Below are 23,657 nucleotides of genomic sequence, written 5' to 3' on the forward strand. Positions count from 1 at the left end.
AGACACTAGTCTGTAGGGCTGCCAACATTTCACATTAAATTTTACAATTTTTTCCTTGACACTAAGAGTAAGTTTGTAACTGTTTTACACCTTTCAGGCCAGGATATAATGAAAACTGGGATTAGTTTCTGCTTCCTTGACCTTTTGGCTACGGAAAGATATGCCACACTTTAAGATCTTTTAAACTTTATTTTTTATTATGAAGGCTCCTTTCACATGGAATGACTCTCTTGTATTAATGAGAGATACTGTGAATGTACAGGTTAGGCAGATGTGCATGTTGACATACTGGATTCAGATTTGGTTAAATAATCTAAATTGCTTCTTTTACATCTACCCATCTCAAGACAAGCAAATGTATAGTACACTGCCTACCATAATGCAGTTTTCATTCCTTCAGTGTTATAGCAAATGCAAGATTCAGTGTGGTGTTCATCATCCTTATGACCTCATAAAGCCATTGCATGTCAGAATAAAGGTGTTAAAATGGAAGAAAACTCTACTGAAATTATGGTTGCCAATACTGATGTAGACAACCTTTATTGCTCACTACATGCATAAATATGTCTTCTATGTAAGACATTACAGGAATTTTAGCTCACCATTTTGTTAACTAATTCAATGAATTTCCATCCTTCCTGAAGCAGAAAGTAGTTTCGAAACGAAAACTGCGCAGAAATTAAAGTGTAGCACTGCTGCTCTGAATGAGAGAAAAGGTGAAAAATGAGAGTTACTTGATGTTAAAACAATTTTATTTGAGTTCCCATCTGTGAAGTTCAGACCTCGAAAGTACCAATCATATTGAAATATAAAGATGTCTTCATGAGAGACTAGTGAGTCAAATGAAAGGGAGCTTTAGTGTTGACTGCTGACATATATACTAATAGTTTTTAATGATGTATGCAATTTGTTGGGAGGAAGTGTTGAAACTGCTGAAGGCAGACAGAAGAAAGACCAGTGTTTGGAATACACTGCAATAAGAGAATTTTAATTCAAACAATCTCATGATTAAAAGAATATATTTTCCTTGGATGGGAGAAGAAAAATAATGAATAAAGACAGGTATTTCCAATGGATCATGTGTTGCAGACTTGTGCAAAATGAAGAGAAAGTAACCAGATCAAAACTGAAGGTTGTATTAAACCAGAGTAAAAACCAGAAGGTGACAGTCTTAGTCTTGGCCTTGTAGTACTCTGGCTTGAAGAAATTGTTTGCAGATGCTAATTCGTATGCCAGTGTTAATAGTTACCAGAATCATTATTATGTATTAGTCAAATCAGAAGGGCAGATGCTGAGGCGACCATTACTTTCATAGGGAGCAGGGAGGGAAAAATTATAGAATTCTTAAGCCCATTAATTTCTTAAAAAAAAGAACATATCTGTTGTCATCTTTTGTGTTATTGCCATTCTATAGATTCAGTATGTGGCCAAGTCTGATTTGCATCTCTCAGCTCTTACTTTTAGCAGGCTGTTTTCAGATTTAATTGTTAGTAACCATGGAAAACATTGTTTCATTAATCAAAATTTCGGGCATTTGCAAGTGCTTGAAAGTATGTCTGCAAAAGTGAAAGATCCAGCATATCATGAAAATGTGTTAGTGATTCTGATACAGCTTTGTGCAATAATATATCTTAGAATGAGATGCTGTGGATGTAGTTACAAGGAAATTAATTTATTTTCTACAAAAGCTTCACAAGATGTTGAGAACATTTATGATCCTCAGTATCTGCCAGGTTAGGATGTTTTACTTTCTATTGGTCTTTCAAACTGTGATCTCTCTTTTTAGGATATTGATAAGAAGAAGAAGAAATGTTCCAGAATATAAAACCAACTTTTGGTGAGTCTATTATTTGCATTTTGTAGTGGGATCAGTTCTTAGTGAATAGCACTTGGGTGCAATGAGTTTGTTTATCTCATGTGATTTTGTAACTCTCCTGAACCATGTATATATACCTTTATGATGCACATTATTTTACTATGGACGAATGTCTTGTGATATAGTGTGGACTGTCTTACTTGTTGAAATAGCTGTACTTATATACATTAAAGAGGGATAAGTGAAGTGCCAGGAATTCATTGGGTTGGTGAATTGCAATTTCCAGGTAGACACAAATTGAAAGATGTGCAGCCAGGGAAAAGATCCATAAAATTATAGGAATAAGTGGCAGGCTAATGCGACCTCAGGTTAAGACTAGAAAAAGCGCACTGTTAAGGTGTAAATTAATAGTGCATTGCGTTTGCAGCAAGAGTGATTATAATTCTTGAGAGCTTAACGAAGTTCTGCAGAGAAAGCATTTGTTACGTCAAAAAATTAAGACCTGTATTATGACAAGAAGTGAGCACAGAACATGAGTGCAAGGTATGTAAGTGAAATTAGAGGTAATGTTTAGCCCTCTCATGTGAAAGTTGATATATGAAGTGTAGCAGCGCACAGTCCCTTTAAACTTCATTACATCATAAGCCATGAAAGCTATTGTCAGTTGTTTGTATCACAAAAGAGCTGGACCATGCTGTGGATGATTAACCGGTATGCAGATAGTCACGTGTGGCTATGGTGTCCGTGGTTGCTAAATAGTTCCTTGAAGTATTTCAAATCGTCTTTGTAATATGTTTTACTTTATTATACATGTTTTGTTTTATTCATTTAAAACACCAAAAAAATGTTTTAAATGAATAAAATGAAATGCATGCAGTAAACTGCATAGTAGTTGCAGAGGCAGATTTGAAATACAATATCTTATTTTTACGTAACATTGTTATTGTCTCCATTGAGCTGATTGAAGCAGTGATGAAAATTAGATCATCGTATTGCTTATCTGGAAGGAGTCTCCAGAATAAGCCACCAGCAGCTACACACGTACATAAACTGATTCACTGTGCCACGCAGAGTGAAGAATACTTCTTAGTTATGCTTTTCTCTGGTCCATTTATGAATGGATAATTTGAAGAACAACTATATGATTTCTCAGGTGACGTGGTCTCTTCTTATTTTGCTCTCATGGTTCTTAGTGAAATGCGTAGTTGAGACAGTAGACACAAAATTTGTACCTGTTGTCTTCTTTGTTTTATGATCTCTTTCATTTCTACAGTTGTAGTTATACAAGTTATATGGTTTATTGCCGTCTTTTGTGACTGTAACAAAAGTCTTATTAAGACCAGACACATTTTTAGTGGTCACTGTAACAATGTGGCTTTCCTTAAACTTTTTTGTGCTAAGATCATGAACAGTTCTCATGCTTTCACTTGCAGGGTGAAAGCATGCAAACTGTTCATGATACTAGCAAACAAAATTGTAAGAAAAGCCATTTTGTTATAGTGGCCATTGGAGATACTTTAAAATAGGAGCAATCTGATGAATTCCAGACCCCGTACCACTGATATCGATTTGTATTAGTATTTTGGAACATATACTGTGTACTGATATTATGAATTACCTTACAGGTAATTTTCTATTGACACATAATTAGCACTTATTCTTATTACTAAGAATGAAAGGAAAGGAGAGAGGCATGGTTTTGTTTTACTAGCATTCCAACTTGCTGTGCCAAAGAATGACATGTGTTGCTGACAGCTGCTTATCATTTATAATATAACATTATAAATGATAAGCAGCTGTCAGCAACACACGTCCTTCTTTGCCACATCATGCCCCCCCCCCCTCTCTCTCTCTCTCTCTCTCTCTCTCTCTCTCTCTCTCTCTCTCTCACACACACACACACACACACACACACACACACACACACACACAAGTATAAATAATATCATCGCTTTGTAATCTAACACTCTGTAATCCACATCAAATCTCTAAATATTATTGAAGAAAGATAACAAAATTATCACTGAATGTGTTTCTTGACGATAAATGTATTAAATGTTCAAGCTTTTTCAGTGGAAAAAGAGAGAACGAAAGCTTTATTGTCAGTGTAGTACCATTTGAGAGGCAGGCTATGGTTTTCTGTTCTGCTCCTTTCTTTATCTACTTGCGTATGACTGCATTGCTATGAACATAAAATTGACTTCATTAAAGATGTAAGAAGTTATATTTACAATCAAATTGATTCCTTCCCCGATAACTCTCCCCTAACTCTCAAGCAGCTTTTTCATTCTGGTTACCCAACCACTAAAGAAGCAGTGTTGCAATACATCTTTTCTAGTACAAAATATCAACTTAAAATATATATATAAATGCCTGGACATTTATGAATCTTGGCCATTTGCCCAGGCATCTATTTTGCCCATTTGCCTTGACTTATAAATGCCCTGGCATTTTACACCACTAGATGACTATCAGATAGGGTTGATGGAGGACATTCAAAAAGTCTAAAGAAGGGAAGCTTGTTTCATATTATTGCGAAATAGGAGAAACAATGATGGATTTGATAAGCAAGTTTGGGGTGGTAGTCGATTAAAACAAAGGCCTTTTTCGTTGGGGTGAGATCTTTTCACAAAATTTCTGTGGTATCGTGTATCGATACCACCCCATTGCCATTCTACAGTAAGTAATGGAATAGCAAGTTTCCGTTTGATGGTGATAGACATCTTGTGGGAGCTGGCAGATCCAGTGGAGCATGCCTGCCGAGCCGCAGCTCTGCAGTTAAAGTGTCCTCTGCTGCCACAATATAGGATAGCCAGAGGCAGTGGCTCATCCCCACTCACACTCAAGAGCCACGTCGCTGCACAAAGATACACAGATGCCGCATAGTTGTGGCTCCATCTTCACTGTTGTTGCTGTTGTATGAGCTGTACTTTAGTTCTTGCTGCTATTTGTATTATGTCTTTGTTTGTTTGGAGAAGTACAAGTTAAGTAAATCTTCTATTTTCTGTGTTACTTGTTCACTAATCATTTCTGCTCCTGTCCACCTTTTCTAAGATGCCAGTTGCTGCATCACTCTGTAGCCCACCTCTTCTTACCGTTAATATGAAGTCGTACACAGCAATTTTGATCACTAAATTTCTCCCCTGAATGCGAAAATATTTTGTTGCAGCTGGCCTATATAGGGGTGTTCATTCTTCCCACACGCTGTTAGAGAGTGGAACACTAGAGAAGTAGTCTGAAGGTGGTTTGAAGAATCATCTCACAGGCATTTAAGTTCAAATTGCAGAATAGTCATGAATATGAAGTGAAATGAGTTTAGTCTTAATAAGACTAACTACAGATGCAAAAGATGTTATTAACGTATATAATTTGTCAAAATTTCTTTCTCCCCGTGATTATTATTCAGAATCCATGACCGTCTATGTAAAACCAAAGTTAGGTCTTGTCTACATGTTCAAAATTACTGCAGCCTTTCTTATTGAATTCTTGTACTGGTAACTGAATGGTTTACTGCGACAAATTGTGAAACCTCTGAACAATGTGTACTTCGTTATTTATACAGATATTTGATGCATTGCTGGTTTCTATGCCTGATCGTCTTTCTTTCTCACAACCATTATTTTTGTACTAGAAGCTGATCAGTTCACACTGACACCAAAGCTTAGGAAGTCGATCACCACTTGCTGAAGTAAATTTTTACAATTGTATGAGACAAAGAAAAAAAATAAATATATTGTTTTGTGGGAGATACATGCTGTGTATTCGTGGGAAAGTTTTTATCAAGGAATATGAAGTACTGGAAAACACAACTAATGTTAACCAAGCAGCTGATAAATATATGGAACTACATAGCAGTTTATAATGGCTCACTTTGTGACTGAAAGAGCACAAAGACTTATCAAAGTGCTTAGCTTGAAAAGAGCGCAGCTGAACTGTAGAATTGATATTGTTTTGTGGATTTGTTTTGAATCTTCTCCTTGACTCTTTATTGAGTGTTTATTGAGTGTGGGTGATGGAACATTTTCTTGTAAAATTTTTCCTTTGGCCACAAAATACCAAATGAAAAGGTTGTATGGTAAGCTGTGTAAAATAAGGGACCAAGATGATTTGTGAGAGTCATGCTGAGCTGAAATGCTTCAATTTTGTTCCATAGGCAGTGGTGGCTTCAGCAGCGGCACAACGGCGACGCCTTTTGGGCAGTCCCCGTTTGGCAAACCAGCTGGCGGTGGGTTTGCCACCCCTGCATTTGGTTCTACGCCATCCTCATTGTTTGGCAGTACTGCAACATCTGCTGGAGGTGGTGTGTTTGGTGCTGCAACAACTACCCCTGTATTTGGCCAGGCTGCTACCACACAGTCCACAGGATTTGGTAAGTTGGTGAAATTATCTCGGGTCCATACATTATTATAATTTGGAAGCTGTATATTTAATACTTAGTACAATACAGACAAGTATTTCTTTTCTTTTCGTGGTTATTTTGTGGCTGTGAAGATGATTTTTGTGTTATAATGTATAAAATTTGTCTGCCTGACTAAAATTTCCAAGTTTTAAATAGATGAAAAAGAGAAAAATGTGCTGTTGCTTTCACTTTAGGTTTTGGAGCAAATACTACAGGTACTACAAACCTCTTTGGCAGTCCACAAACATCTGTGGGTGGGACTGGTCTTTTCGGTTCCACATCATCTTCTGCATTTGGTCAGAATAAACCAACAGCATTTGGTGGCTTTGGTACATCAACAGGCACCACAGGGGGTGGGTTGTTCGGACAGACACAACCCAGCCTCTTTTCACAGCCTGCGTCTACTGGGAACACCCTCTTCAGTTCAGGTAAATAAGGAATGGTCGAAGACTGATATTGTTTGCCTTCTTGTTGTTTTGTCCTCTCTCACTGAGCCTTGATTATTCATACATCTGTTCTCTTATCTATCATGCTGGTAGTAGTTGTGAAATTGTGAATATCTTGGTACCATCAGTGTGCATTAAAATATTTCTTAGATCTGAAACTCATAGCCAAAATTTGAATCAAAAGTTCAAGGATAAACGAGGCAGCTGTGCCCGTAGAAATTATAGTGTTTTAAATAGAATAATTTGTGCAATCTTGTCATGTTATACAAAGTTCCCACTTAGGACAATCGAGGAGAAAGTGGAGATTGCCAGTACAGTAATCGGCAAAAAAGGAGGAGGTGGAAAATAAATTAATAAATCATGTGGCTAGCTAAAGAAATGCACAAGCTAAAGGTTGAAACAAATGTCATTATTCTATGCTAATTTTTTTGCTTATGCTTTGTTTCTTTGTATTGACCTGAGGTTCTGAATGATATCATCTTTGTGCTTCATCCCTAAATACTTCAATCTGTCATGATTCACTTTCTTACGAGCATAGTGAACCAATTTTTAGTTCCAAACTTGGATCAGTATTTAACTGTTCTTGGATTAATACTTAATTACTTTCCATTGTTTGTAGTCTTATTTCAGTATGTAAAACCTTCATGTTCAGTTAGTATAAACTTTAGGACATTATCTTGTTTAGATTTTCATAGATTACAAATGCTTGGAAGGAATTGTTTCCGGCTTTCATACACCATGTGTCCTATGAATTAGGAAAGTAAGGATAGTGGTGTTATTTTTCTGCATTCCCCATTGCATTTCATTCTCTTCTGATTGATTCTTTACAGAGTATAAGATTTCTTTTCTTTTTTTATACTCACATGTCATTATTTGTTCATGTGTATCATTCACATATTAGTCATCTGAATTTTACTGACTTTTGATTGTGCATTCTATTCACTCCATTAAAAAGGCCCTTCCCCAGTTTAAGTTTTCTTTGTTCAAGAAACATGCCTTCTCTTCTTGTCTCATTTTATTTGTTGGGCACATTTTGCCATTGGTGCTATGTTTGCTTCATTCCCTCAACACCTCAAGTATTCTAGTCTCTTGCTTCTTAGCTCAGGAACATCCTCAGTTTCTGTTTTAATGTTGCAGTTATAGGAATTATCAAAGCCCTTTGATTCGCTTTCACGAGATTATACATGCATTTTATCTCCGGAACCTGTGACTTTTTTTTACAGTTGTGGATTAGCTATATTGATTTTCATAGATTACATTTTTGTGTTTATTTGTGGTGTGCAGGGATAAATATCAACAAGAAATGGTAATCCCATGTCTAAATTTCATTGGAATGATTGCTTTATATTTACTTCAGTTAAGTTAACTATTTTAGCATACCTAATTTGTCTTCACAATTATAGTATGCCAGTCTTTGTGGAACTTGATTCATGCTTTCTGTAGTCTCCCAAAACTCCTTTTTGAAGAAATTTATCAATTATAAAATTTAATGATACTTTAGCTCTTATACCGACAAATTTGTCTTCTTTACAGGCTTCACATTCAGCATGGTGTAACAAACAGAAAATATATGGTGATAATAAGCAAAATCATCTGTTGCCGTAATATTAATTTAAATGTCGGCTAAGTGTTTTAACAAGACAGTCCCATGTTTTCTTTATTGTGTTCTAATTACTGTTGTAGATGCCTCATTTTTTTTCATTATGAACTGTAATTTGCAGGGTTTGGCAGTTCAACTTCAAATACTGGAACTGCCATGGTGAAGTTTACTCCTGTTACTGGTTCTGATACCATGATGAAAGGTGGAGTAACTCAAACCATCAACACGAGGCATCATTGTATCACATTTATGAAGGAGTATGAGAACAAAAGCTTGGAGGAACTGCGTTATGAAGATTACATAGCAGGTCGTAAAGGTCCTCAAGGCACTGGAACAGGTGTAGCAACTGGCGGTGGGCTCTTCCAGCAGCCAGGAACAGCCTGGGGAAATGCCGGCGCAACAGCTGCAGGAACAGGCATATTTGGGTCCCAGACTGACAAGCCATCCCTCTTCTCTGCTCCGTCTACAGGTACCTTTTTGATCAGACACCCATCAGCTGATGACTGTTGTGCTTCTGCAGTCACAGATTTTGTAACTTGAAGAGACACGCTCTTGATGTTCTGTTCTAATTCCAGTGTAGTGTACAAGATTTTTCCTTAGGCCAAGTGTCATAATTGTAGCAATTTGTGACATCTTGTCTCTCACATGTGTACTTGCGTGTCCCACTCTGAAATTAAAGTAGTTAGTAAGAGGGAGGTAAGTCTTAATGAGATTTAATCAGGCAGGGACCACGCTACATTGTGGGTGAATTGTTATATAAATACGTATACACTCAGAAGGCCACTTAACATTGCACAGTGGAATACATTTTGTACCAGTATTAGTGATTTTCTGCCTTTATTCATTATCATATGGAGAGGAGGGAAAAAATCTCTATTGTGTTTTTTGTCTCCGAATATATGTTACCTACCTATCAAGATTTCTGCATAGAACATACAATGAAAGCTGCAGAATTGTCTTAGGTCTTCCTTGGCTATCGTTTCACAGATTTACCCAGCAAGGTTTCACTAGAACAATATCACCTTTTTGAAAAGAATATTTTCTCACCATTTCGTCAGGGCTATACTCGCCCTTTTTATGAGTCTATCAGTCTATGCCTGAATTCATTTGATGTCTGTTTTCGTACCTTATTCATAAGTGTGCTAAATACTGAGCAGTACAGGAGAATTGCACACTTCAACCTCCTGTGTGTGGTTTCATTTACAGATACATGCACTTTCTTAGAACCCTCCCACTGAATTAGTCTTTTGTTTGCCTTCCCCTACTACTGGTTTTAAATGTTTATTTTATTTCATATTGCTTTTTAGTGATTGTGAGACCCACAATTAAAGACAGCTGCTATTTATTATACCAAGTGGAAGCAGTGTAAAATTTCTCTCTCTCTCACTCACTCACACACACACACACACACACACACACACACACACACACACACACACACACATTTTTAGTATTGCTGATCACAATATCTTCCTTTCGTTTGCAGGTTTCGGTACTGGTACAGGTATTTTTGGTGCCCAACCAGCACAGCAGACTGGACTCTTCGGCAAACCAACAGGTTTTGGTGCTGCTACTACTAGCTCGGGAACAGGTTTTGGATTTAATACCACCACCAGCTCAAATCCATTTGTATCCCAGTCAAAACCATTTGGCTGTGAGTATATTTAATTTTTTGCAGATATCTTGCAATGTAAGAACTGATGGGCAGTGACATATTTGTAATCTGGCCAAATGTATTTTTTTCTTACTATGTATTCATGTAGATACCTCTAGACAGATTTAATTTTAACAACACTTACTACAGGACTGGCTGTTCATAATTGCCATTCCTATGTGTGCCTCCAAAGTATTTTTCTGACTCTCAGGCTCTGGTAGCTCCTGTCCTTATGCTGCCTTTGTGTGTCATTGAGACACTCTGCCCACATTCGTGTACTAGTCTTACTACATATTAAATTATAAATGGCTAGTAGCATATATAAATCATATTTCCTGTCTGACTATGTAAACATATTTGGTGATTCTCATAACAGACTGACTTGAGACATCTTGAAGTATAAAACAATTTGTAAGGCTCTTTGCTGTTTGTCAGTGGTAACAAGATACACTAGCTCCAATTTGGAATGGCTTTTTTTTAAACATCTTTGTTTGGCAGTGAATGCTTTGTTTACAGTTCATAAAGGCTTACATGACTGAGGGCCATAGGCTCTTTCACTTATATGTGGTTAGGCTGTACACTGAATTTCATAAGTTGCCACATACCTGTTGGGAATAAATTGTTGTTTTATTATTGACCATGTCCGTTCATCATTGCATACATTCCACAAATCTTTCCTCTGGTAGGACACATGCATAAGTAATGGGCTGGCATAGTGGTGTTATTTGTGCCAGAAATTTAAATTCCCATCTGATCTGTTGCACGGTACTAGTATAATTTTTTAAGAGAACGATACATCCTGTAGATGTCTTAAGATTGCAAGGATAGCTTTACTCATTGTTATTGTAAATATATCCATGTTTTATGCATCCATGTAAAAATTTCCTGGTCACTCAGCTCCCTGATTTTAAATATTTAGCAGTTTGTGAAGACTTTGGGCTGCTAATATTTTAAGCCTGCCATCATTAAATACAGTGAGCATTAACACTGTAGGGCTATTGTTAAATGCAGTGTTTTATTTTACTCTGTTGTGTTTGGGCTGGTTGTACTAGAATGAGTGGTTTAGCAGGTACTGGTCTTGCAAATCCTTCAAAAGAGAGATTACAATCCACAGGAACAATAGATGTTAGGTGCAAAACTTGATACATGTATTTGTAGCTACCTTACATGATGGGGCAGGGTTTGTTTGTGTGCTCTTATCATCCACAAAGCAGTCAATATGATAAGCATATTTGCTACTATTACCTGCAGCCCCTGTCTTTGTATACATTGTTTTAGGAAGTCATTTCTGGGGTTCAGGATGGGTGTGTAGCTCTTGTGGAAGACATATATTGTGAACTCCCATTGCTATTAAACTACTCTTTTACTACCAGAGTATTCTCTAGCTCTTTCACTACAATAGAATGGGTTTACTTTGGATAGTTCCATTTTTTTAAGTCGCATGGTGCAACCTAGTTTTGGCACAAAAGATATTTCACATTCAAAAGTGAGCCATTCACAACGTGTTGTTTTAATTTACAAATATCATGTGAACAACTATTTAAAAAGCTCATGATTGCTTGTCACACAGCATTTCTACTTGAACAGCACATGTGATCTGCCAGTAGATTTGCTGATTTGACAACATTCCCTTGTTTGAAAGGGTTAGCTGCATAAATCGAACCACTCAGAAAAACAGGTTTTTGCTTTGTAGTGTGCATATTCAATCAGCTTTTACTAGTATTTTGGTGGTAAGGGAGCAAACGATTTATTTACAAGCTCAAACCGAGGTTTTCTCTCTTTGCAAACTTCGTACTGTTGATAAGAATACCTAACGTGTATTAAGACAATGGGAAGTCCAGGATGGAATAACAATATTACGAAAATATAGATTGCTACACACCACTAAGAGGAAACATTGAGTAACAGACAGGGACAACAAAAAGACTGCTGCACGTGCCCGAGACACTGGTCGTGGAAGAAGGCCCTTGGCCTACAACTTAAATGTGTAGCAGTCATTTCGGTGTGCCTATTTGAAAATCTAGTCTCCTTTATATGATGAATAGCAGTCAATACTTTATAGTATTATTGTTAAGATCTATTAAACAGGCATTGTTACCAAGAAGAGTGAACTATAGAGAAATGTAGGGTTTGTGATGAAAACTCAGGATTACCTGGTTCTTAATCCTCCATTGCTTGTGTGGAGATGTTTGTCACTATTTTGTCTGACTGGGCTGGAGTGAATTGGTGCCATTTTCAGTACCTTTCCGTTAACTCTCCTTCCATTAAATTCAGTCATCATTGGCTTTCAGTTACGCAGGGTTTCATCATTTATAAAATGTTATTATAGCTTGGAGGACTCTGCTCATCTGCACAAGCACTACTGTTGGAATCTGAAACAAAGTAGATGTGAGTGTTACTTTACTGCTTTCCTATGTTCGGACTAACTTTCATGTGCATGATTTTAGGCTTATTGAAACTACTTGCAATTAATTTGCTTTGTACCTAGAACGTTTACCTACAAGAAGCTAATATTACCTGCACTTTAGTTATGGAATAAATGTCAAAGGTGAAAAAAACTTAGATCAAAATTTAGCAGAGCTCCTGATGTATGCTGGAATGGTTCCATGAGCTGAGAACAAGAATTTTGTACATGAAAGTGGTCATGATTTGGGAACGAAACAAGAAGTGTCAGAAAATCATGAATGTCAGCCACAGGAAGAAGTAATTTAAGAGGATGTGTTTCTCGTAGGAAAAATAGAATAGCTAAATGGAGGAAAAGTACGAGGCATGTTTTTTTAAGGAAGGTCCATTTGAACATAAGTACACAATGATAGGTTATTTTCAAAAAGTAAATTTATTTCCAGAAACTACATACTTCACTCTATTTTTCGACATAGTTGCCAAGTTTGTTGAAACACGTATCGTACCTCTCAACCAATTTTAAAATACCCTCTTCATAAAAACTTGCCGCCCGCTCTGATAACCTAGAGTTCACTGCCATTTTTCATGTTGTTATCATTGTAACGGTTACTACTGAGGTGTTGTTTGAGGTGGAGGAACAGATGGTAATCGTTTGGCGCAAGATCAGGACTGTAGGGTGGGTGGTCTAAAACTTCCCAGCCAAAACTGTCCAGTAAATCACGGGTCTGATCTGCCGTGTGAGGTCTTGCATTGTCGTGCAAAAGGACAATTCCCTTTGCCAGCATGCCACGTCTTTTGTTTTGAATCGCTCTGCGTAGCTTTCTCAGGGTTTGGCAGTAGGCTTCTGCATTGATAGTGGTTCCTCACTGCATGAAGTCGACCAACCATGCCTATCCCAAAACACCGACGCCACGATTTTGTGCTGGGACGGAGTCTGTTTGGCCTTCCCCTTTACAGGCAAGTGTGTGTGTGTGTGTGTGTGTGTCTTCATTCCATGCTCTGTTGCTTTGATACGGGCATGATATGCAAAACTCGTTTTGTGAAACCCATGTTTCGTCTCCAGTTACGATCTGACTCAAGAAGCCATCACCTTCTTCGTGATAATGAGTCAAGAACTTCATCGCACACACAAATCTTTGGTTTTTGTGGTCCTCTGTTAGGAGTTTTGGGACCCAACGGGAGCACAGTTTCCTAAACTTTAGGTGTTCAGAAACAACATTGTAAAGCACTGATTTCGACACGTTAGGGAATTCGTTTGAGATACCTGTTATTGTGAAGTGCCTCTTCTAACGAATCCTCGCTTCAACTGAAGCCACCAAATAGTCTGTAACCAATGAAGGGCGAAGGGAGCAGTCCTCATCATGCACGTTGTCATGGCCATGTTTGGATTTCGTACCCACTTACGTACATGGCTTTTACTCATAACAGTATCACTGTACACTTCACAGTGAATTTCTGCAGCAGACTGGTTCCTTGCTGACAAAAACCATATCACTGAGTGAACCTCACACGCAAAGGGCGAGTTGATTGTCTTAGATATTTTGAAAGCACAGAACAAAGCTGTACAGGTTAGCTACAGAGCTGAAACTGAGCACAGTTGTTCCGAGGCATGCCGGTACCCGATGCACGAGCTCGTTGCTGTATGCGTGTGAACTATTAGTGTCTACAACAGAAAGGATCTTGCATAAAAAACACGCCTCATAAATGTCCTGTCAATGTTAGAACAAGGTCTTCTGATATTATTAGGCATTTTCCTGTATCCAAAAATGAAGAAGGTGTAACAAGACAGAAATAGATACTATGAAGTTACTTTTGGTTGAAAATGTGAGATCCGTTTATTGCAACATGTACTAATACTGACATCAATGAAGTTCATTGTAACTTTTCTAAGGAAAGGAATATTAAAGAAACAGATGTTAAAGAGGTCAGAGTAAACTGTGGTATCTGAACCGGGTGGCAATTTCGTGGAGAGGGGCCAAATTCATATTCTTGAGGAAAAAACCTTTTACAAAGCACCTAGCATCCAGCGCACGTCGGTCTATCGATTATTCATATTATTTTGAAACGTGCCCCTACCGGTTATTCGACATTTTTGAACACATTCTAACTTGATTTCTGAACGAATTATAAGTTTATTTTTGAATGCGTGCGTGGTGCATGTGATGTCTGCCAGGGGAATCCTCTTCACATCTAGACATGGACTTTCCTGCAGACAAAACAGGACGGGGCTATACGAGCTGAGCGGAATAAAGCCAAACCGGTGAATGCCAACTGCTGCTTGTTTATGTGGTTGATTCGGTTTGCAAATGTGCAGCATTGTTATAATTACTAGCAAAATCCATAGTCAGACTACCAGAGTGGAAATAAACGACTAACAGGAATAACAAGTAAGAAAGATTACGTATTATCTTCTCGGTGTATCCAAGAAAGTGAAATTCAGACAGAAAATTTTTAGCCAGCTACACTTGACAGGACCAGTTGTAGTCCCTGGCTAGCAGCCGCTTAAGTTCCATTCTGGGAGTAGCACGGAAAACGCATTGTATGAACACGTAATAATGCCTAACCAGAGAATAACCACTTGATAACTTAACCGGTGATTGTGGCAGGGTTAGTAAAGTTAACAGGAGAATGAGTTTAGACAGTGGTAGGAATAGTTACAGAATTAGTGATGACAAGACTGTTAGAACGAGGAAGGAGAAGAAACAGGGACATCACACAAATTATTGAAGTATATGACAATTCCAAATTTATACAAGAATTTCATACTACTACTTTTCAGTCTCGTGCATGAGAAACTGGATTGTATGAATGAAATGTGAAACTATTTCCTAACATAAAGCTTTTTGATTGTAGTAGGCCAAATAGGTAGTTCGTATTGGTACTTCGTGAATTATATTGTCATACTATAAAAATGATCATTATTGCCGAAACAGTCTCGCTTATTTGGTGTGTGTTACAGTTGTTGCAATATTAGAAATGCCTATTTTGTTTTATCCAGCACACAGTGACAAAATAGACGTAATCAGATTGAGAAACCACACCTGTCTTGGGTACTATTTGTATTAACACCTTTTTCAGTATTAGACGACGATATTTTGATTTTTCATGTAGCAAAACGTTTGGCGAACTTTGATCTGGTGATAGTCCTTTCGCAGATAGGAAAGCACGCCATGTAAAGCTCTAGCAAGATTAGAGAGAGAAATCGCTAGGACCTAAGAATTGAAAAAATGCATACTGTCTTGCCTGTCTCTTGTCTTTCCTGGTTTTGGGTACCCTATATTTAATTTTATGTCACACAGAAGATCAAGCTATTAGCTAATAGGCAATAAAGAGTCCAAATTTTATGGAGTTCTTGTTCTCCCGGTTACAAATAATCACATCCAGTATTAATTGTGATTTTATTTTTAAGTGGGGGCAAGATGTCAAACCGGCCGACTGGGGGCAGGAGGGGCTCTACAAGACATTTTAATTTCCACTTTCCTGAAATAGTTTGATGGAATCCGTTACACGTTTGAGTTCAACAGAGCAAAGGAATGTTGTTTGAAGAGGCGTGGGACTGCATTGCGGCACACTTAAAACCAAATAACATCTCTTACATTTCCTCGAAAATATATGTTTTATGTATCAGACTCTTCAGAAAGATGTGCGCTACAAAATTAGTTATTTTTGAAAAGTCGTTTTTTAATTTTTGACGTTCTGGTGTGCAGAGCAGTCGTGAGTTATAGTCGGGGGAAGGGGGGGGGGGGGTTGTAGTCTCCATGTGACCAGTGTTTACATTTAGTGATTTTTCTGTTTGCTCTTCATTTAGTGCTCTCACGTCAAATGAAAACAAGATGGATTTCTGTGGCTGGGAGCCATCAAGTGAATTAAAATACATTAACATAATTACGGAAGGCTAAAATATTTTACTAGTTTCAGATTTTATTTTATTTCCACCTTTCTGACAATCGAGCATTAATCGCCGTGCAGAACAATAAAGTTATTTTTGTCGGTTTGCTAAAGAAATTGGGCTTTTATTAACCTTTACTGCTAAGTAAATTTATTTGAAACGAAGTATTTAATTCCACACCATTGGCTAGTTTCAACTTTTCGCTGCATTTGAAGTGCACATTTTCATCTTCCAGCATATATGGCATTATGCCATAATAAAGAACCAAACATGAGATAATACAGTACTGGTACTCCAAGAAAATTTATGTCCCAAAAACCACACTGAAAAGCTTAATATCAGGTCGAGGCCTACGTCATTGGGAATGTGGACATACGAATGTGCGCTTTAAGGCAAACTGTGCATTTTAGTATGGTTCATGAAATTCCGACACTCTTGGACTATCCTCTTATGTCTTGTTTCTTTTATGACATAATTAAGATCTTTTAATGTTTTACACATACGAACATACAGGCTTCCTACATCACTGTAGCTGCGCAAGGGGTTGTGACACCTCTTATCCAGGTAGTGGGAAAATATTGGGAATTGTTGTTCGAAAAGTGTTATTTTCAAAGTAAATTTCCGTTTACACAAGATGAAGTACGTGCAACAATGTATGATGAATTTCTTAAATTGCAGAGCGCTTGTTCTCATTTAAAAATCAACTCTTTGGTGACAAACCATTTAGAAGAATTTAGAGCCCAGAAGATCAGAGATTTAAGTTGGTATTAAAAATTTTACTTGCATATTTGTGTGACGTATCTTAAAGTGTAACATGCGCTAAACAGATCAACATTATATGTGAAAGATTAGCTTCTGTTGTAGCTTATAAATCTCGGAGACAAATATTATATGCAAAAGCTTTTGTTTTCTTGTAGCAACACTATGTATATTAACTTAAACCATTAACTTTTCCTGTTGGTGGAATTCGAATTTATAATTTCGTAATACGAAAATATTCAGCGTACATGTTGCTGCACATCAAAGATCTTTCCAAAACGTGTTTTCCCCCCCTGAGTTTTGTTTTCTAAAGTGCCGAGAAATTCTACGCTGCTGTATAAAACAATATCTGTTCAAAGGATTGATAAGCTTTACAGTTCTGACAGAAAGAATACTGTCACTTAACATGGAAAAAGTGTATTTTCATCTGGGAGAAAATGTATTTTTAACCTGGAGGTCTGGGAAAAATCCAGAAATTTTTTTTCTTTCTTCGTGTATACACCCTGATATGTCAAATATACATTGCAAATAAGGCTAAAAAGTAATATCCACCACATGCTATTAGGAAACCTGTTAAATACCGCATAGCAAAAATTGCTGAAGAAGAGGCTTGCCTAAATGCACACGAAGTTTAGGCTCATATCCTGAAACAACATGTTGCGCTGTATAAGAGAGAGCGTCGTACCGGTTAAGCTTATCTCCCATTGCTGACTTTGAGGACAGATTTCTTGCCATGTGCTAGGCAGCTCTCAAAGTGTTCCCAAAAATGGACACTTTTCGAAATGTCTCCTCATTGAGCAATGTGCAATTAAGAGATTTCAAATTGCAGAAAGTCTCAATTTCCTCAAGGAGATTGAGATATCTGCCTTTTTCTTCCTGTGCCGCAATTTAAACTGCGATGTCAAGTGAGGAGGAGCATGACCCGTATCAATCAAATATGCCGCAAAGTTGAATCTGTTGGTAATATCTTTCCCATCCAGTGCAACATGCTCACGATATCCTACTTAAAGTTTTCTACCTGTCTGCCCCACATAAATTACATTATAATTGGCACACTGTAATGTGTAACCATCTGACTCTTGGAAAAAATTAAATTTATGAATATTATTAATTAACTATTTACAGAGCGTATCTTCAGTTGAAAATGACACCCACACCTAATTTTTCGAAAATCATAACAATTCTAGTACTAAAAATCCCAGGGTAAATTAAAGTAAAAATTTTTTTCCTGTGCATTACTGTTTGTAACTGGGACACGTTTCCTGCTCAGTGGTCTTCATTGTTTTGTTATAAATATTTCTCACAATATCATCATGGTACTTATTCACTCTAGCTATGTACAATATAGCTTGAAATCCAGTTCTGAAATTGGATTCTGACAATGGTAATCTAAGCATTATGATGAGACATCTAAAAATTTAGGCAGTCATTTGTTTGTAGTACTTATATCTTAACGTGCTTTGTGTCCCTCTTTGTCTTTTTCTTGTGCCTTTGTCCCACACCAGTGCAGGAACGGCATGGTTATGAACAGATTTGGCATGGTTAGTTAAAGGGGTGGCTGAATGCACTTTTCACCACCTTATTACCCCGGACTGGAATAAGTGCACCCCAGCTGTAAGTGTGTGTGTGTGTGTGTGTGTGTGTGTGTGTGTGTGTGTTGTTACTCATGTGGAAGTGAGTGAAAGTTTTCTAAATGTTTGCGAATTGTGTAACTGATGTGGGACATGGGTTCCATCCTTTGTATTCAGCAAGTGGGGTGTGTGAAAAGTGCCTGAAAACCACATTCAGGCAAGATGGCAAACAGACCCTCATCGTTAATCTGCTGGGTGGATATATCCAGGGCCAGCATGCGCCCCCCCCCCCCCCCCTTTCCCCTCAATCCTGGAAGTGGCACTTGCAACACCCATGACTATCTGAATGGGTGTGCTTTGTCTTCCTCACATCTCAGAAAATGATGTGAAGTATTGTTATAGGAGTAAAATAAAAAAGAGTATCAAGACTTCAAGGAATTATTGTTAAATGCAGAAAGGAATCGCAGGTGAGTATACATAAATCCATAAGTTTTCTAGTGCATATTTTCTTGTGGGAAATATATTGAAATAGAACTGGAGGTAACAAGCCTATTGGCCATCTCATTCCACTTTCTTCATCTTTATCCTTGCAGGAATTTTTGCAACTAATGTTTCTGCTTTTAATATATTAGTAATTTGATATTGTAATGTTCCATAACACCACCACTTTGCGGTACTGTACTTTCAGCAAATTGTATTTATTTAATATCTTTAGATATCACAACACCTCCTGTCCTTGAGATCTAAGGGGTAAAATTCATGTGATGACATACATTTGATTTTGTTCATGAGATCTATCATTGTGTCTTATTAAACAGTGGAAAGTCCAGGTTGAAACAACAATATGAAAAGGAGTAGATTGCTACTCACATCGTAGAGGAGGCCATTGAGTTGCAGACAGATACAGTCAAGATTAGGTTGCTGCTGCGCATCTACGTCATGCATTCTCCGACAACCAGTGAGCATTCAGTACTGTTCTCAGCATACCGCAGTGAATGTTGTAGCCATCATTAAGAGTTGTCATGAGTGACGGTGGTGGTAATTGACAATCAAATGACAGACATAATGTGCAGTATACGCATTTCCTTCAAGTGCTTAGTGCATTTATGTGCTTACTGCACCTGTCACCTAAAACTGGCAACAATATAATCCCTGCCCATGTCTCGAGCTGTGCGATCCGCCATCATTCGTGGATTGGTCTATAGTAAATTCTCAAATCCATAACTCTTCCGGATCTACATACCTTGTGGTCATTGATTTGTCCAGTCTTTCAGAACTGTGGCTTCATGTAACATTTTATATGATTTTTTTTCAACATTATAAAGAACAAACAAAGTTTGCATGATATTTATTTTTTTTATTATTCAGCACAAAATAAAAACTTTTACACCACTTCAGTACTATGTTGTCAGTGTTGTCATCATACCACTGTGTTTTTTTTAGAATTAAATTGCTCTGCAATTGTTTCTCTCATCAATTTGCTAGTATCTACCCTAATTCACTGAAAAATCTTCAGAACTGGCCACTACAGCTGCTTCCAGTTGAAGCTGCCGGTTTTGTTATTGTGGCTTTTGACATCATTCTTAGAGCATCAACCAACCCTTCATCAGAATTACAGAATACTTTATGACTCGTAATTTGTACAATTGACATACATAGGCGCACAGTTAACATGTCATATAGTCTTTGACCAAAATTTGGTCACTTGCTATCCATTTTCTGCTGCTTGATGGAGGTCTTCTGCGCTACAGACGGCTGGAATGTTTAACACTGAAGCATTTGCTGGACAGTCTGGACTTCTCCACAATCACACTTAATATTGTTTTCTCTGCTGTAGCCCCACCTTGCCAGATTAAGCCTTGATACACCCTCTCCTGATCTCAGCCTATTCAGAGATTTCCAGGTCATCCATTCCTCATCATGCCCTGGAGCCAGAGTTTCAGAAACATTTTTTCCAACCAGAGGGAAAGGAGGTCTTCTTCCTTCAAAGCTGACACTTATGTTTCCAGCAGTAGTAGTAAGTATTGTTGATGTTCTAAGGAACACTTCCTTGATCTCAATTGCTGTGAATGCGATTTTTGCCCTTACAGGGGATGGGTTTGTTCTTGTTCAACTTTCTTTCATTCCTAATTCGCTGCAGTTTCTCTTTGAATAGGAGGTGATGCTACACCTACAAGGTGGTAAATCCATTTGACATGAGTAGATTTCAGACAACCTGGTATAATTGTGCAGGTGTTATTGAAGAGTTATTCTACCTGTTCGGCATGTGATGAACTATACCAAACAGGACAAGTGTACTCTGCTTCAGAATAGACTAATGAAAGTGCAGAGATTTGAATGGTTTCAGGGTGACTCTCCTACTGTGATCCAGCCAATTTTCTTAACAGATTGTTTTTGGACGGAACTTTCAACTCGTGATTCATGTAGTTTCTCTTGGAAGTGAGAGGTATGTCCAGCATCACTCCTAGGTATTTTGGAGTGTAGCAGTGTTGTAATTCAACTCCTGACCATAGTTTCATCAACTAATGACTAGCTTTCTTAGGTCTCAAATGAAAAGCACACACTTGAGTCTTTAGGTGTTTGCTTTAAGCTGATTTGTGGTATAATATCTTGATCTTCAAGCAGATCAAAATGAAATTGGAAGATGTTTACGGACTATGGGTTCTTTTGCGTGCAAATCATGGATAGAAGGGCTAAAAAAGAAAATCGCTGTAAAAAGCTTGAATATCACCTAAAGAGGTAAAGGAAATAATCAACTCTTTGAAGAACAAGAAGTCTCTGGGGAAAGACGGAATCATAGGAGAAGTATGGAAATTAAATAACAGTAATCTCCCACAAGCAACCCACAGAATTATATCAAATATTTTGGAAACTGAACAAATACCTGCAGAATGGAAATGCGCATTAATTCACCCTCTCCACGAAAAAGGTGCAAAAACTGATCCAAATAATTACAGGGAAATTGCATTGCCCCCTGTAATATACAAAATTCTTTCAAACGCTCTGTTGAACAGGCTAGAGGAACAAGTGGACGAGTTAATAGCGGAGTATCAGGCAGGGTTTTGCAAAGGTCGATCTTGCATCGAACAGATATGGAACTTAAAAACAATTTTGCAAATTAGAAGATGTAGAAATACTGTGGTAACTTTTGTCGATTTTAAAAAGGCTTATGATTCAATAGATGGACAAACGTTATTTCACACCTTAGAGTAGTTCAGGATTGACAGGAAAACAAGGTCAATTATTCAACAGGCATTAACAGATACAGCCTCCAAAGTTAAATTCGTGGGAGAAACATCAGAAGCATTTCATATTCATATTGGTGTTCGCCAGGGAGATGGAATGTCCCCCCCTTCTGTTTAACATGGTGCTGGAAAAAATTACGAGGACATGGGAAAAGGAAATAAAAGGAATTCAGCTTGGGATTAAAAAAGAGCAGAGAATTAGGGTGAAGTGTCTGGCTTTTGCGGATGATCTTACCATTCTAATGAACAAGAGAGGGGAAGCCAGACTTGCATTGGAAAAACTGCACAAAATCTCACAGAAAACCGGGCTACAAATCTCCTACGAGAAAACACAGTATATGGAAAACAAACCTATAGATAATCTCCCCATTATTACTCAATACGGAAAAGTGCCACAAGTTGCCCACTTCAGATATCTGGGAGAGATAAGCCAACCATCAGGACTGAACTCAACAGACAAGAAAGATAGAATCTCCAGATTACAAAAAGCGTATAAGTTTACTTGGAATCACTGTAATAAGAAATCTATTTCTGTCAGTGCGAAACTAAGGCATTACAGCACAGTAGTCCTACCAGGAGCACTTTATGCTGCAGAAACTACAGTGATTCTTGGTCATACTAAGATCAGAGAGATTGAAAAGCAGGAAAGAAAAATTCTGAGGAAAATATATGGACCAGTGTTCTGGGAAGGAATTTGGATGAAGAGGCCAACTAGAGAGATTTACAAAGACATAGAAACAATAACAGACACCATTAGAAAGAGAAGGATGAAATTTTATGGACGTATCAGCAGGATGAATAAAAGCAGGCTCATAAGACAAATCTTTTAGATAGTAAACAAGAGCAAAAACAAGACAAAGTGGATGACTGAAGCAGAAGAAGACATTAAAGAACTGGGGATCACACAAGACAACATAAACAACAGAGAACAGTTTAGAAATATCATACAGAAACACACACTTAAACAAGAACATACCGAGAACAGAACGGGGAAAAGATGGTTGGAAGAACGTGAGAGAGAACACAGTGAACGTATGAAGAGAATTTGGGAAGAACGAAGAAAGAAGAAGAAATCATGGCTACTCAAGTTCAATCAGTTAATATTGATTAAAAAATTGTCTTGTAACTGAAGCAAGTTAAGTGTACCAAGGTTGAGCAGTGCTATTATTTGTGGGGTTAGTTCGCAGAAGCTATCCACCATAAAACCCATTGTGTCAGTACAGTTGTTCCAATGGACAATAAATGTCAATAATACTGAGGATAATTTCTAAAGGGGAATCCAAATGCAAAAATCTGAATCTCGCGAAGAATGCTGATCAGTAGATAGAAGTGAAAAGGTTGATATGGAAGAGATGGGAAACTTTGTTATAGCCAAAAGTGTCTGTTGTGGTACAGCAGCAACAATGTTTATTGCACAAAAAATTAGGTTATGATGCACAAAGAGTTTTCCTTTTGGAACAGTCAATTAGGTATAGGTGTATTGCTAGTGCTTTCAGTAAGTCTCTCTCTCTCTCTCTCTCTCTCTCTCTCCGTCTCTCTCTCTCGTGTGTGTGTGTGTGTGTGTGTGTGTGTGTGTGTGTGTGTCTACAAGCATGTATTTTTCATGCAAATGTTTGCCATCTTATAGACAAATTGGAAATTTGTTATTACAGCTGTTGCTCCACAAACTGGTTTATTTGGCACTGCTACCTCACAGCCATCCACAGGATTTGGAACTCCAGCAGCTACTGGTTTTGGAGCCTTCGGAACACAGCAGAATCAAGGACAGGTAATACTTGAAGTTAACGGAAGAGTGTATGAAGTTTAGTAAATAAATTGTTACAACTTGACAATACACTATGAAATAAATGGTGTCTACCAACTTCCATCTACGTT

General features: G+C 37.7%; 1 protein-coding gene across 3 annotated transcripts in view; it reads left to right on the forward strand.

Moving 5' to 3' along the window:
• Positions 1-23,657, forward strand: part of LOC124605477 (nuclear pore complex protein Nup98-Nup96) — a 135,603-nt gene that overhangs the window by 19,205 nt on the left and 92,741 nt on the right. For 2 of the 3 annotated variants that reach the window (XM_047137194.1, XM_047137196.1), the window contains exons 2-7: positions 1,787-1,837; positions 5,970-6,185; positions 6,410-6,643; positions 8,383-8,730; positions 9,748-9,915; positions 23,435-23,550. In XM_047137194.1, the coding sequence (XP_046993150.1) occupies positions 1,810-1,837; positions 5,970-6,185; positions 6,410-6,643; positions 8,383-8,730; positions 9,748-9,915; positions 23,435-23,550 (1,110 nt within the window). In that variant the 5' untranslated portion in view covers positions 1,787-1,809. The remainder of the gene's footprint in view (positions 1-1,786; positions 1,838-5,969; positions 6,186-6,409; positions 6,644-8,382; positions 8,731-9,747; positions 9,916-23,434; positions 23,551-23,657) is intronic. The other variant, XM_047137195.1, reaches the window with a different exon arrangement.

The sequence above is a fragment of the Schistocerca americana genome, chromosome 3, assembly GCF_021461395.2.
Source record: "Schistocerca americana isolate TAMUIC-IGC-003095 chromosome 3, iqSchAmer2.1, whole genome shotgun sequence".
NCBI lineage: Eukaryota > Metazoa > Arthropoda > Insecta > Orthoptera > Acrididae > Schistocerca > Schistocerca americana.